The 14,178-nt window shown below is 38.6% G+C and overlaps 1 protein-coding gene and 2 pseudogenes across 6 annotated transcripts in view; 2 read left to right on the top strand and 1 right to left on the bottom strand.

Moving 5' to 3' along the window:
* Positions 1-2,273: 2,273 nt before the first annotated feature.
* The window catches only part of LOC137737703 (2-phytyl-1,4-beta-naphthoquinone methyltransferase, chloroplastic-like), a 12,642-nt pseudogene continuing 737 nt past the window's right edge, over positions 2,274-14,178 (top strand). Inside the window, exons 1-8 of the transcript XR_015955210.1 lie at positions 2,274-2,408; positions 2,520-2,584; positions 12,471-12,559; positions 12,658-12,747; positions 12,832-12,945; positions 13,001-13,106; positions 13,219-13,318; positions 13,558-14,178. The exon at positions 13,558-14,178 is cut by the window's right edge and continues 737 nt beyond it. The product of XR_015955210.1 is annotated as a 2-phytyl-1,4-beta-naphthoquinone methyltransferase, chloroplastic-like (transcript). The remainder of the gene's footprint in view (positions 2,409-2,519; positions 2,585-12,470; positions 12,560-12,657; positions 12,748-12,831; positions 12,946-13,000; positions 13,107-13,218; positions 13,319-13,557) is intronic.
* Positions 9,109-11,539, top strand: LOC148692007 (protein FAR1-RELATED SEQUENCE 5-like; annotated as a pseudogene).
* The window catches only part of LOC137737702 (cysteine-rich receptor-like protein kinase 2), a 7,693-nt gene continuing 7,237 nt past the window's right edge, over positions 13,723-14,178 (bottom strand). For all 5 annotated transcript variants that reach the window (XM_088683309.1, XM_068477247.2, XM_088683310.1 and 2 more), the window contains exon 8: positions 13,723-14,178. This exon is cut by the window's right edge and continues 186 nt beyond it. In XM_088683309.1, the coding sequence (XP_088539435.1) occupies positions 14,026-14,178 (153 nt within the window). In that variant the 3' untranslated portion in view covers positions 13,723-14,025.

The following is a 14,178-nucleotide window of genomic DNA, read 5'->3' as shown; positions in this document are numbered from 1 at the left end:
AGCACCGATTGAGGTTGGCAAAGATGGCCGGGCTAAAGGCCAGAACATGGCCACTAGCTAGAGCTTCAGCCACTGGCATATTCTCGGCTAAGCACTTGTTTGACTTGGTATAAAAGACGAATTTATTGTACCAGTAGAACAAGAATGCTCTTATTTTTTTAGAGTTTCTTCCTCCAAGCCAGCGAAGTGGTTGATCAAAGTGCTATAATTGAATAAATTTGTGCGCAGTTTTTTCAAGTCTTCTTTCGACAGCCTTTGATTTTTCTTCGTCAATACTTCGACTCCATGCTCATCAAAAACTCATTTCAAGTCCAGATCAAATTCGTACCGAGAAAGAATGACATCGATTGGGAGACCAGAAGGGGAAGTACCAAGTATAGCCGTGATATCCAGCATGGTTGAACCGATGGGGCCGAGAGGAAGAACCATAGTGTTAGGGGCTAAACACCAGAAACTCAAGACGGCCATCAAAAACTTTCGATCCATGTTGATCTCAAAGGTCGAGAGCTTGATAACGTCGAAGATGCCAAGAGTCTTCCACTCGCCGCCAAAATGTGGTTTCATTCAAGTGACCTAAACAGCCCAGGTCACGGGGGTCGAGGGTCAGGCTCCTTGGGGTTTGGCTGATTCCCACTTCGACCAATCATACCCTTGGAACAAGGATTCTAGGCAGTGAGCCTTTAGCATCTTGGTGATGGTCTATGGGACGTTGTCTTTAAAAATTGGTCCCAGAATCTGATGGGAGGCGCTTGAATCACCCTGGAATCGGAAAGTTTTGATGGCGTTCTGATCAATAAAGTCTCGACATTTACCGTATTCCTCGGTAAGCTTGGTGATAAAGGTGTTAGCAACCATTAATGAAGGTTTGAAGGTTTTTCTGGATATTCAAAGTTTAGTTTCTTTTCTGGGGTTAGAGCAAATGGCAAGAAGTTTTGGAAGTGGCTGGAAATTCTGGAAATTTGAAAGGATAAAAGATCATGTGAAGTTAGGCTGAGTATTTATAGGCAATTGGGAAGAAGATTAACAGTTTAATTTTAAAGAATTAGGTGTAGATTTAACCGAAGTATTTCACAATCATAAAAAATCTTTAAAAATCAAGTGAAAGGACCAAAAAACACGCAAATTAAGGATGCACGATTGCATGTGACAGCGAGGGTTATGATGATGAGACGTTTTAGTGTTTGCATGCCTCGAATGTGAGCGTACACATTATTGAACATGTCAGTTTTTGTAGCATTTTGAGAAAAATGACAGATGTGGGAGATCGTGCTTAATAAATATGTCTGAGTGGTTTGAGTGTTCGAGGCTTGCAGTGTTGGAAGTAATATGTTAAGGGTTTGTTCCTTGGCAATAGATCACTTCTTCAAGGTCGAGGCTCAGCCACAGATAATAGGTCGAAGACCTTAGAAGCGAGAGGGCAATGTTTGGGCCCAAAATAATATTTTGGGCTGAGCTTAGAGTCATTCTTGACCTATTAGCATTCATCTAGAATCTTGTCACATGTCGTCCACTCAAGATTGGCCGAATCCTGTTACGATAAGGATTGTTTTAGATAAGGGTGAGGTGGTCAAACCCTAATGCAGCAATAAGTCTTAAAGCTAAAGATGTTTAGAATTAGGAGATGAATTTGGTTCGTTATAGATCTTGGTTCAAAGTCCTACAGGGGTTAGGATTGGCTGAAACCTTCTCAGATTGGGTTAAGGAGTTATAATCCGAGTACATTTCTAGTTCGGCTATGAAGGGGGTTCGCTGCTATAAATAGAGAAGGGAGTGCATCATTCAAGGCCCTTTCAAATCAACACATAAATTGCCCTACGCAAAGCTTTTCAACAACCCTGAGATTTGTTTTCCTCTTCCCCTTTCTTCTCACCAACACATCTTCCGTTTGGATAAACAGCACTGTGAAGGCAATCGGCGACATCTTCAATTTGGATAAACAGCACTGGACCCGTAGAATCAGCCGACCAATGAACATTTTTAGTTTGGATAAACAACACTGCTTCGAGACCGACTAGTTATTATCCAAGTCTCGGTCGACAATGATTCTCGAGTCTTTGTTAGTAGAGGTCATTTCATCAGCCTTCTCGACGAAGTGAGTCTATGCATCACTCTTGGGCTCAGACATATATTGCTTACCAACATTGGGCTTACTTTAGAACCAACGATCCATAATTTACCAGATTCCAACTTTCATGAATTGGGCCCTCTTATCCAATACTAATCTTAGAATGAGCGTCTCCCCACTGTTGTTTCAGTAACTGACACTAACTGACATGGCTTCACTTCAGTTACATCTTCCATTCTCAACCAGTCCACGCCTACCCATTTCCCGGTTTAGACGCAGTTCGGTCCGGTCCTTCACTGAACGCCAGACATTCTTCAACCGCATTGCCCCTGTCTACGATAACGTTCGATTCCTCTCCTTTTTTTTATTTTAAATTGTAGTGTCACTTTTTCTTTCTTTGTTAATAATTAATCTGTCTAAATATTTATCTTCTGTTTTTCTAAATAATTTTTGGTTAAATGATCTATTGAGCTTGGGTCAGCATCGAATATGGAAAAGAATGGCATTTTTGTTGAGTGGGTAAAACTTGAAATTGACTATTTTTTTTGCTCTATTTTTTGGTGGAATATATATATATATATATATATATATATATATATATATGTTTTTTGATCAGGAGGTGGAATATATATAGGGGCAGATCCGTGGCATCATGTTTTTTACACAATTTTTGACACAAGTATCTAGCCATTAGATTAGTCCACTTTTAATGGTTGAGAAGATAGGTTGACAATATGGCAATTAATTTTATTTCTATTTTCCGAAAAATACATATTAAATATAAATAAAACTTTACAATTATAATTTTCTTTCTCTCTCATCTATCTTAATATACTTTTGCCGAATTGGCATAGTTTAATAACCATCTTTGAATTCTCACTGTCATCTAATCCTATTTTTGGGGAAAGTATTTTAATCAAATCTCCCTCTCTCGTTTATTTCTAATAATCGGTGAAGAATAAGAACAAAAACCCTAATTACGTTTCTCCTTCTTCCTATGCAAACCTAATAAGCTTTTGTTTTTCATCATCACTCAATTCATTTCTAATCTATTCTCGTTCAAAATGGCAAAGAGTGTGGCAGATTTTGCATCAAACTCTCCCTCCATGTCTCCAATATGTACTCAATTTAATATCCCTTAGTATTTATTTTAATAAAAGTTTATGGTTGCTTTTTCTAATCAGCATTTATGTCCGTAGTTCATTAAGCATATATTTATCATGTATTTTTCAACTTGGATCATTGAGCATGATTAATATGCGTTAATAGGTACAAGACACAGTTCAAGTCAAGAATGATGAAACATGTATTCCAAATGAGAATTCAAAAGGCTTGAAAACTCCATATGTAAGGATGCTTTTTGACACAATGGAAGAAGCTAGAAACTATTATCAAGATTATGGCCGACAAGAGGGATTTTGGATTCAAACTCGATCTTCGTCCAAGACAAGAAGCCATTCAGACGATATAACAAGTAGACAATTTGTTTGTGAACATCAAGGGAAACATGTCTCGAGAAATACAGTACACACTAGTACAAAAATCAATTTGCGCGACGGAAATTTGCACGACGCATCAAATTTCGTCGCCCAAAGTGTGTTTGCGCGACCCTATCCTAAACGCGTCGCGCAAAGCTATTTTGCGCAACGTACTTTGCGCGACGAAGACGACGTCGCGCAAAACAGCTTTGCGCGACGAATACATCGTCGCGCAAAGTTGCATTGCGCAAAAGACGTTTGCGTGACCCCTATATGCGTCGCGAAAGATTTTGGCGCCAAACGAAGGATCGTTATCGCTTTTTTTTCCAAATTTGCGCAACGAAGGCAGAAACACGTCGCGCAAAATAGCTTTGCGCGACGTAGTTGGGAAGGCGTCGCGCAAAACAGCTTTGCGCGACAGAGTTGTACCTACGTCGCGCAAAGTCCTTTTTTTTTTTTTTTTTTTTAATCCCTTTTGCTTTTCTTTTGGGGTTCTTTCATTGCATTTTCCTTTTATGGTATCCACTTGTGTAAATATTTGAAATTGACGATCCAATTAGTTCATTGTATTCATATAGGGTTAAAGAATGTAACTGTAAAAAATCATCAAAATCAGAGTTAAAATAATCATTTGATCGTGATTTTTTCGTTTATGGCCGTCGAAATGGTGTGTCCCATTACTTGATTTCTGAATGTTTGTTTTTTGCGATTTTGGCGTATGCGATCTCGAAGCATAAACAAATAAGTTTGACGGTCAGATTGTTGAAACTAGTTTCGTACAATGCGTTTCCCATCAAATTCAATGGTATATGTATTTACTAAGTAGATTTCAATTTATTTATTTTGTACTCATAAGCAAAAAAAAAAAGAAAAGGACTTGGCGCGACGTAGGTACAAAGACGTCGCGCAAATATGTTTTGCGCAACGTAATTGTACCCACGTCGCGCAAAATCCTTTTTTTTTTTTTCCTTTTGCTTTTCTTTTGAGGTTCTTGCATTGCCTTTTCCTTTTGTAGTATTCACTTGTGTAAATGTTTTAAATTGATGATCCAATTAGTTCATTGTATTCATATAGGGTTAAAGAGTGTAGCTGTAAAAAATCATCAAAATCAGAGTTAAAATAACCGTTAGATCGTGATTTTTTCGTTTATAGCCGTCGAAATGGTTTGTCCCGTTACTTGATCTCTTAATGTTTGTTTTTTGCAATTTTTGGCGTATGCGATCTCGAAGCATATACAAACAAGTTTGACGGTTGGATCGTTGAAGCCATGGAAGAGTTATAATAAGTTTTTGTTGTATGATTAAATTTCAAGAGTCCGAATCACTTAATCTACAGGCTGATTAAATTTCAAGAGTCCGAATCACCAGCTGCCAATTGTTTAAATTAGCAAATTGGAAGATGCAAGGCAGTGAGCAATACACTGAATAAAATAAAGCATGTCCATTGATCTCCGAGAAATTACAAGTGCATACAAAAAAAAAAAAAAAAAAAAAAAAAAAAGATTGCTCATTTGTGATTCCACAGGCTTACTCTTGAACGGGTTCCACAGGCTTACTCTTGAACGGGTTCTCCCATCGTTGATTTTCCTTTGTGCTACTCTTGAGCTGGGCAGCAGGATTCCTTTGGGTCTCCCCCGAAGGTTTGAGCTTCCTCTTCTTATCTGTTTCTTTGTTCAATCTTTCCAATTCGTATTGAAAAGGGTTAGAGGATAGCTCAGCATTTGCTTGTCTCTACATGCTTCAATGTATCTTTTTCCCCTTGCCTTACTTGCTCCCCCTTGCAGAAGTGGTCCCTTCTCTGGAAGTGTATCAACCGTTGAAGATGACTACTCGAGAGCAACGCTAGGTAAGCAATCAGGAATAGATTCCAGGCAGTTGGCTCCAGATCGGAAGACTGGCTCCAAGTGCCGGCTGATTGCTTCTTTCACTTTGCCATGCGAGTAAGAACAAGGACAAAGAAAAGGACAGGGAAAGAGCATGATATGAGATACATTTGCTTTTGACCTTGATGATATGAGATACCTTTGCTTTTGAAGAAGCGGTGAATGAATCAGCGCATGTATTTCCTCCTGGGTCATATGTACTCCAGGTATCTGGTATCATCTTTGGGGAAGAAGAAAAATTTGAGTATTTCAAAAGGCTTTGCTGGGAGTGCGCCCTCAGAGGTGAGGGAGAGTTGGTGGGCATTTTCTTCAAGTCTGCCTTGCCATAAGAGACGAAGGTCGACAAATATAGGGATTTTCTGAATAGAAAGTGGTGGTACTGTTCTTTTACCCTTGTCGACAAACGTCTCTTCGATTTCTGAACGAATGGCTCTTCGATTTCTGCATGGCAAAAGTAGTCACGGGTGCGGCTCTTTTGACAAAGCTCCACGTGTTTTCGACTTTGTCAGATATCTTTTGACAAAGTTGAACGCGTTTTCTGAAAAGCCGCGAACGCGTCGCCGAAATTTGTGGAGGAAAATTCGGCTCTCTGAATAGGTGGACGCATCGCCTTGGCATTTTATAGAGCTATCTATCACCACAACAAACACACTCTGAAGAATTCCCATTCTTGAAAATCGACTCCGGCCCTTTGAGAATTAACTCCATCCACCCCTTCTCTTTGAACACTTTGAAAAAATGGCAAACCCATCGAACCTTAGCTTAGAATTAAGTCTCAGCAGTGATACGAGCGCGCCGCGTCAAGGTAATGTATGGCGCCCTTCTTTCCTATCTTCTAACGGTCCCCTTACAGGTGAAGACTCCGTGATCCAGGACGCCACAACAGCTACAATAGTAGCTAGGAACCTCCTCACTCCAAAAGATAGTAGGCTGCTGTCAGGACGGTCCGATGAGTTGGCCGTTCAAGAGTCCCTCGCACTTAGTGTTCAGTGTGCGAGCTCTGTGTCCAATATGGGCCAACGCCTGCTTGCCCGCTCCCGTCAGGTGGAATCATTGATGGCAGAGGTGGAAAGTCTCAAGCAAGAGATCAAACTGCTTAAGCACGAGAATAGAAGTTTGCACGTGCTTGCAAACAACTATTCGACGGGCATGAAGAGGAAGCTTGATGAGCTGCAAGAATCTGAAGGTCGGATTCAAAGTGACCGTCAAAGGTTTTCGGCTTATCTTCAGAGGCACCTTTTTCCTGGGTCATCCAGCGTTTGGCCAAGTATTGAGGCCTCGAATGCTCTATATCCGATGCCTTCCGCTCCGATGCCTTCCGCTTCAATGCCTTCCGCTTCAATGCCTTCTGCTCTGATGCCTTCCGCTCCAAGAGTTTTGCCACGTAGTGGGGCTTCAAGCAAACAACCTTTGTGAAAGTTACATTCTTTTATTTTTCTTCTTTTTTTTTTTCTTTTTTTTTTAATTTTTTTTAATGCACATGCTTTTTTCATGGAATCTCGTCAAGTCAAGGTTTATCCTAAACCTAATTAATCAACTTTATTTATAGCGCATTGACGGACTCTACAGCTTAATCAACATATACCACTCTTATTTAATAATTTAAATTGTGATTCTTTAACAATGACAGAATAATTAATATATACTTTACAACTTAGAAAAATAAGTGCAAAAGAAAAGCGGATTGACACTTGGTTAAGCATAAGCCATGCAAATCCATTAGCATGATTAGGATATGCCATGATTAAAATCCATGGAAACTCTGTCGGTTCTTTGAAAACAACGTGCCAGAGGACTCCAATTCGGAAAGATATCATTTTCATATCTCTTCTTCTACAGCCTGTAGATTAAGTGATTCGGACTCTTGAAATTTAATTATACAACAAAAACTTATTATAACTCTTCCATGGCTTCAAATTCGCCTCTAACTAAAAAGAAATTAGTTCCACATGTTTAACTAAATCCACCTATTTTTTTTATTCTTTACCTTCATCATTGCTTCCCAACATCATCATTGCTACCTTTTTTTTTTTTTATGTCTTCCATCATTTCCCTCCTTCCCGTAAAAACCCCAGTTTCCCTGTTTCCCTCTTTCCCTCTTTATTTCCCTCTTTCCCTCTTTATTTCCCTCTTCCCTTTTTCCCTCTTTCTTTCCCTCTTTCCCTCCCGTATAAACCTCTTTCCCTCTTCCCCTTTTCCCTCTTTCTTTCCCTTTTCCCTTTTTCCCTTTTTCTTTCCCTCTTTCCCTTTTTCTTTCCTTCTTTCCCTCTTTCCCTCTTTCCCTCCTCACTTTCTTCTCCCGAACTTCCTCTCCACTATCGATCCCCCTTGCACAAAGTAAGAAGACAATGATTTTTTTCAGGACCTCAAGGTTTTATTTCTCCATCTTTTTCTATGGTTTTTACGATTTTTCCTCTCTTTAGTTTTGTTTTCCCTCTTTTCAGTATTTAATTCACTCTTTAGTTTTGATTTCCCTCTTGCAATCGACTTTAATTTGTAGAAACATGCTTATTCACTCTTTTCATTCTCTTTGCTTCTTTGCAGATATTCAGATCGTCAATGTACCCGAGGATGCAGATATTCAGATCGTGACTGAGGTCTTGGATCAGAAGTTGGGTCGTCGTTATGGCAAGATTGTTCGATGTATGGGGAAGGCGGGGGTTCGTGAGACGGGTGCCTCCTCTTCCAGATCGTCCACAGGAGAGGTCAATGCCTTGAAGGAGGAAGTGACAACCCTAAAAGGTCAGCTTGCGGCCCAGGGCGAGCACATTAGGGCCCAGGACGAGAGGATGAGTATGATTGTACAAGCATTAGCGATGTCCGGCCTCCAGATCCCGATGCCAACACGTGATGTTGCTCCACCTTCAACTTCCCAGCCACTTCACCCAGCTGATACCCAGTAGCATGATGTATCCTAGAAGACTAGTAGTTGTTTTTTTTGTGTTTGGACATCTTGTGTGTACATTTTTATATATTTTATAATTAAATACTTTTTCTTGGTTTAATAATTATTGTTTAGAATTTCATTACAATATTTATTAAAAATTAAATAAAAAAATTCTTTGGCCAAAAAAAAAAAAAAAAAAAAGGGTTTGAGCGACGAAGAAGTGATCTGCGCTGCGCAAAACCACTTTGCGCGACCCAGGTTCTTAGTTGCGCAAAGTTGTTTTGCGCGACTTTGCGCGACGCAGGTACATTTTTATATATTTTATAATTAAATACTTTTTCTTGGTTTAATAATTATTGTTTAGAATTTCATTACAATATTTATTAAAAATTAAATAAAAAAATTCTTTGGCCAAAAAAAAAAAAAAAAGGGTTTGCGCGACGAAGAAGTGATCTGCGTTGCGCAAAACCACTTTGCGCGACCCAGGTTCTTAGTTGCGCAAAGTTGTTTTGCGCGACACAGGACCTAGGTTGCGCAAAGTTGTTTTGCGCGACGCAGGACATTCGTCGCGCAAAGTGGTTTTGCGCAACGTAGATCACTTCTGCGTCGCGCAAACCCTGCTTTCACGCACTTGGCGCAACGGTGAATGCGCGACGAACATCCGTTGGGCTAATTTTTGCACGACGTTTTTTGACTTTGCGCGACGAAGGTCTTGCGTCGTGCAAAGCCTTTTTTGTACTAGTGACATGAGACTTTAGAAGAGAATGAAGATAGGGAAACATGTGAGATTGAGAATATGAAGAAAATGAATAAGAATTGTTCTACATTAAAATGTGGGTGTAAATCAAGTATGCGAATCGTACATGATAGATGGTCAAACAAATGGAAAATTTCAGTGTTCAAAGACGTTCACAACCACAAACCAGTTACACCAGAAAGAAGAATGAAAATGAAGTCAAATAAAGTTATGCCCAAAGCTGCTAGAGTTCTCACTGAAACATTTCATGAAGAAAATTTGCCAATTGCAAAAGTTTCTTCAATTTTTGGTGGCACATATATTCGCTTTAACAAAAGAGATTGGTATAACCACTTAAGAAATGTCCGACATAGACAACTAGATGGAGGTGATGCTCAGTCAGTGTTTACTTATTTCAGGAAAAAGCAAGCTGAAAATCCTCATTTTTTTTATGCAATCCAATGTGATGAAAATGGAAAAGCAACTAATTTCTTTTGGGTGGATGCTTGGTCCCTCATGGCTTATCACTATTTTGGTGATGTTGTTACATTTGATACAACCTACAGGACAAACAAGTATGATATGCCTTTTGCACCATTCACTGGAGTAAACCACCACTGGCAGTCAATACAGTTTGGATGTGCACTTTTACAAGATGAGACCGAAGTTACCTTTTTATGGTTGTTTATGATATGCCTTTTGCACCATTCACTGGAGTAAACCACCACTGGCAGTCAATACCGTTTGGATGTGCACTTCAGTTTGGATGTGCACTTTTACAAGATGAGACAGAAGTTACCTTTTTATGGTTGTTTATGATATGCCTTTCGCACCATTCACTGGAGTAAACCACCACTAGCAGTCAATACAGTTTGGATGTGCACTTTTACAAGATGAGACAGAAGTTACCTTTTTATGGTTGTTTGAGATATGGCTTGAAGCAATGGGAGAACGTCATCCGATTACAATTATTACTGACCAAGACTTGGCAATGAAATGAGCAATTGCCAAGGTTTTTCCAAACACTCATCATCGATTATGCCTATGGCATATCAAGAAGAAGTTTGCTGAAAAGTTATCACATGTGTACTTCAAGAAGTCCAAGTTCAAGATTGAGATGAAAAAATGTACTCAAAAGACATATAAGATCGATGATTTTGAAGTAAAGTGGAAGGCCTTGATGAAAGAATATGGGTTGGAGAATGCTGAGTGGCTAAAAAGTTTATATGAGATGCGTTCTTCTTGGGTTCCTGTTTATAATCGTAGAATATTTTTTGCATGAAAGAATACTAATGGACGTAGTGAGGGTATTAATTCCTTATTTGTTGGATTTGTCACACCAACAAAAAATCTTAGAGAGTTTGTTGTAAAATATGAACAAGCATTGAAGAAGATTATGGAAAGAGAAAGTGATGAAGATTTTGAATCGAAACACAAGTATCACATTGTCAATGAAGGAGAATTTCTTTTGCAGCATGCAACAAGTTTGTATACTAGAAATGTATTCAATAAATTCAAGGATGAATGGAGTAAAGTCAATCGGTACATAGTTGAAGAAATGCCACGTGACAATGAATATCACGCATACTCAAAACTCGGAGAGCAAGAAGAGTTTGTGGTGAAGCTAAATGTGCAAACGCATGAAGGTACGTGCGAATGCCAAAATTTTGAGTTTGTTGGAATACTTTGCAGACACTTGTTGAAAGTATTTGTGCGCATGGATGTTGATACAATACCTGAACATTTTATTTTGCCAAGATGGAAGCAAGAAGCAAACAAATTTAGGTTAATGGATTTTAAAAGTTTGGTGACGGATGATGGTAAAGAAGAATCAGAAGCTTTGAGACTTAGCCATATGTGTCATCAAGCAACTAAGTTGGCTTGTACTACAACTTCTTCAAATGAGGCATACACAATTTTCATGGAAGCTATAGGTGAACTATCCAAAAAGATGTCGGAATATTCTTGTCAAGATGCAACCATTGCTTTTTCAACAAAAGGTGACACAAGACAAACTAAGGGTAGAAAGAAGGATAATATTAGTAGTTCGAAAAGAAGGTCGGCGGAAAATTCTTGTTAAATGCAAATGTTGCTTCCTCAACAAAAGGTGACTCTCTACTACTACTTTTGGACACCAATATCTCACAAACAAGTAAAAAGAAGGACAATATTAGCAGTTCGAAAAGGATGAAAAGTGGTATTGAGTTGGCTCAACAAAAGAAAATGTCGTTCATGCAATAAGTTAGTACGACATGACACAAGAAATTGCCCATCGAATCCGAAAAGAAGAAAGATCGAATCAACTAATGAATGTAAGTCGAATTAACTTTTTTTATTGATATTTTCCAATATTTGGTTACCTATTTATGTTTTTTTTTTTTTTTTTTTTTTGTGGTTATTTTGTAATCTATCAGGGAACGAGGAACAAGAGGACTTGGGCGAATATGTGGATAGTGATGACCAAGAATATTTGGAGAGTGATGGTGTTTAAATTTTGTAGGATAGATTAGTCACTTAATTGTGCTATTTTGTTGCAGTTTTCATAGTTTGGAAAATTGGGTGTATTTTGTTAAAGTTTATGCCAACAATGTTTTGAAATTAGTTGTGTTTTATTAATGTTATTGAGACTTCTCAAATTTGATTTCCGTCAAGCTTTATGAGAGAGAATTTTGATTTTTTTAATCAAAATGCAAAATAAGAATTTTTGGTGAGATATTGGGGTAGAAAGAAGGATAATATCTCACATACTAAAGGATGGAGGGAGAGTTTGATGCAAAATCTGCCACACTCTTTGCCATTTTGAACGAGAATAGATTAGAAATGAATTGAGTGATGATGAAAAAGAAAAGCTTATTAGATTTGCATAGGTAGAAGGAGAAACGTAATTAGGGTTTTTGTTCTTGTTCTTCACCGATTATTATAAATAAATGAGAGAGGGAGATTTGATTAAAATACTTTCCCCAAAAATAGGATTAGATGATAGCGAGAATTCAAAGATGGTTATTAGACTATGCCAATTCGGTGCAAGTCTGTTAAGATAGATGAGAGAGAGAAAATTATAATTGTAAAGTTTTATTTATATTTGATATGTATTTTTCGGAAAATAGAAATAAAATTATTTGCCATAGGGGTGTGCTGCACACCCTTGATAATTTATGTCTGTTGATCCTTTTCAATTTATCCGATTCGATGGTCGAAAATTAAAGAGGTATGTAAGAAGTAAAATGGGATGTGTGGATATCACATCATTTTGCCATATTATCAACCTATCATCTCAACCATTAAAAGTGGACTTATGGCTAGATACTTGTGTCAAAAATTGTGTTAAAAACATGATGTCATGGATCTGTCCCCTGTATATATGTATGTATGTATGTATATTTGAGTCTCTGAATTTCAAGTTTTTCAATTTTGGGTTGCAGAGCAAAAATCGGAGAGAGTGTGTTGGATTTGTGCTGTGGAATTGGGGATTTAGCGTTTCTCGTCTGAGAAAGTTGGGTCTAATGGCAAGGTTTGTTCTTTGTTTTAACTTGCTGAAGGATTGGTAATTTAATTTGCATATGAGCTGATGTTTGTGATTGGGATTGTATAATTTGGCTACATTGGCAGGTGATTGGTCTCGATTTCTCGAAAGAGCAGTTGTCAGTTGCTTCGTTGCGGCAAAAATTGAAGTCGAAAGCCTGCCTACTTGAACATTGAGTGAGCTTTGGAAATGTTTAGTTTTATGTGATCAGCATTTCTTGAATGCGAATAATGATCATGTTATGCATTGCATCTTGTTAGGTGGGTTGAAGGTGATGCAACTGATTTGCCGTTTTCTGACGTTCACTTTGATGCCATCACTATGGGTTATGGGCTAAGAAATGTAGTAGACAAATATAAGGCCATGGAGGAAATGTTAGAGTTTTGAAAGCAGGTACCATTCTCTCTCCTTCGATGGATGATGCTGTAGTTCTAGGTATGTCACTTTTTTCTCATTTTTGCTTGGCATTACAGGCTCGAGGGTATCGATCCTTGATTTCAATAAAAGCACCAATGCAATTGTTTCATCAGTTCAGGTACTCAACCAGATACAATAAACCTTTGCCTTCTAACGCATACACCAATTTTCCCGTTCTGTTTTTATTTCGCAAACAAGTGCTGCATGCTTCATGATTCAACCTTTGCTAGGAATTGATGATTGACAATGTTGTTGTCCCGGTGGCTTCTGATTTTGGACTTGAGGAGGATTACAAGTATTTAAAGAGTTCAATCAGGGAATTTCTGACAGGTGCATTTTCCTTGCTTTGAACTCTTTATTTTTATGGCATATGCACCACACGATGTTCTTATCTCTTTAAGCTCTCTTTGTACTACTGTGTTTATACGTTGTATCTTCAAATTTCAGGTACTCCTGGGAATTGTTCTCTTTGGAGGCCTTTAGGCATAGCCTTAATAAGCAGTTAAGTGGAGTGGTTAAGCGGATAGTAGGGTACTAGTTTGTTGATTAAAATCTTTCTGTGAACACAGGGGACGAGTTGGAGAAGCTGGCTTTAGATGTAGGTTTTCCCAACGCCACATATTATGAGAATGGGGGAAGCCTCATGGGGAACTTAGTAGCCACACGATAGGTTGGTTCACGTTGAACACAAAGTATGTGCCTTCGGGAAATAAGAAAGATGTTGTGCCTCATACATTTCTTTTCATAGTTGTGAATATCAATCTTTAAGAGCATGGCTCTGAAAACTGAGAAATAATATTTGCTTTCTTTTGAAGTCTGGCTCAACCATCCTCACTATATCTACAAATCATCGAATGCCATTTGTACTTCGTCTCAGTTACTCAAACTTGACCTTGTCGTTAGATGTATTCTCTGACTGAGCTGAGCAGGTCCAAGTAGCAGCCTGAGATTCCTCGGCTCCTTCATCGGAGAACTTAGTGCTTGCAAGCACTGGAAAGTTGTGAAATGTTTCTTTTTCACTTTTCACCATGTTGTGATCACCTTGGATAGAAAGAACTATGTGAAACACTCGCAGCTGAAGAAACACCACCTGCATTTAGAGGGTAACATTGGTTGTCACCGTTGTCATTGAGTTCCATGGTCTTTTCATCTATAAAAGGTGGATTGGTGGGCGCAGGAAGGTGCAGCTC

Source organism: Pyrus communis, chromosome 13 (assembly GCF_041283825.1).
Source record: "Pyrus communis isolate YQ-2024b chromosome 13, ASM4128382v1, whole genome shotgun sequence".
Classification (NCBI taxonomy): domain Eukaryota; kingdom Viridiplantae; phylum Streptophyta; class Magnoliopsida; order Rosales; family Rosaceae; genus Pyrus; species Pyrus communis.
This window is presented reverse-complemented; position numbering and strand designations above follow the sequence as displayed.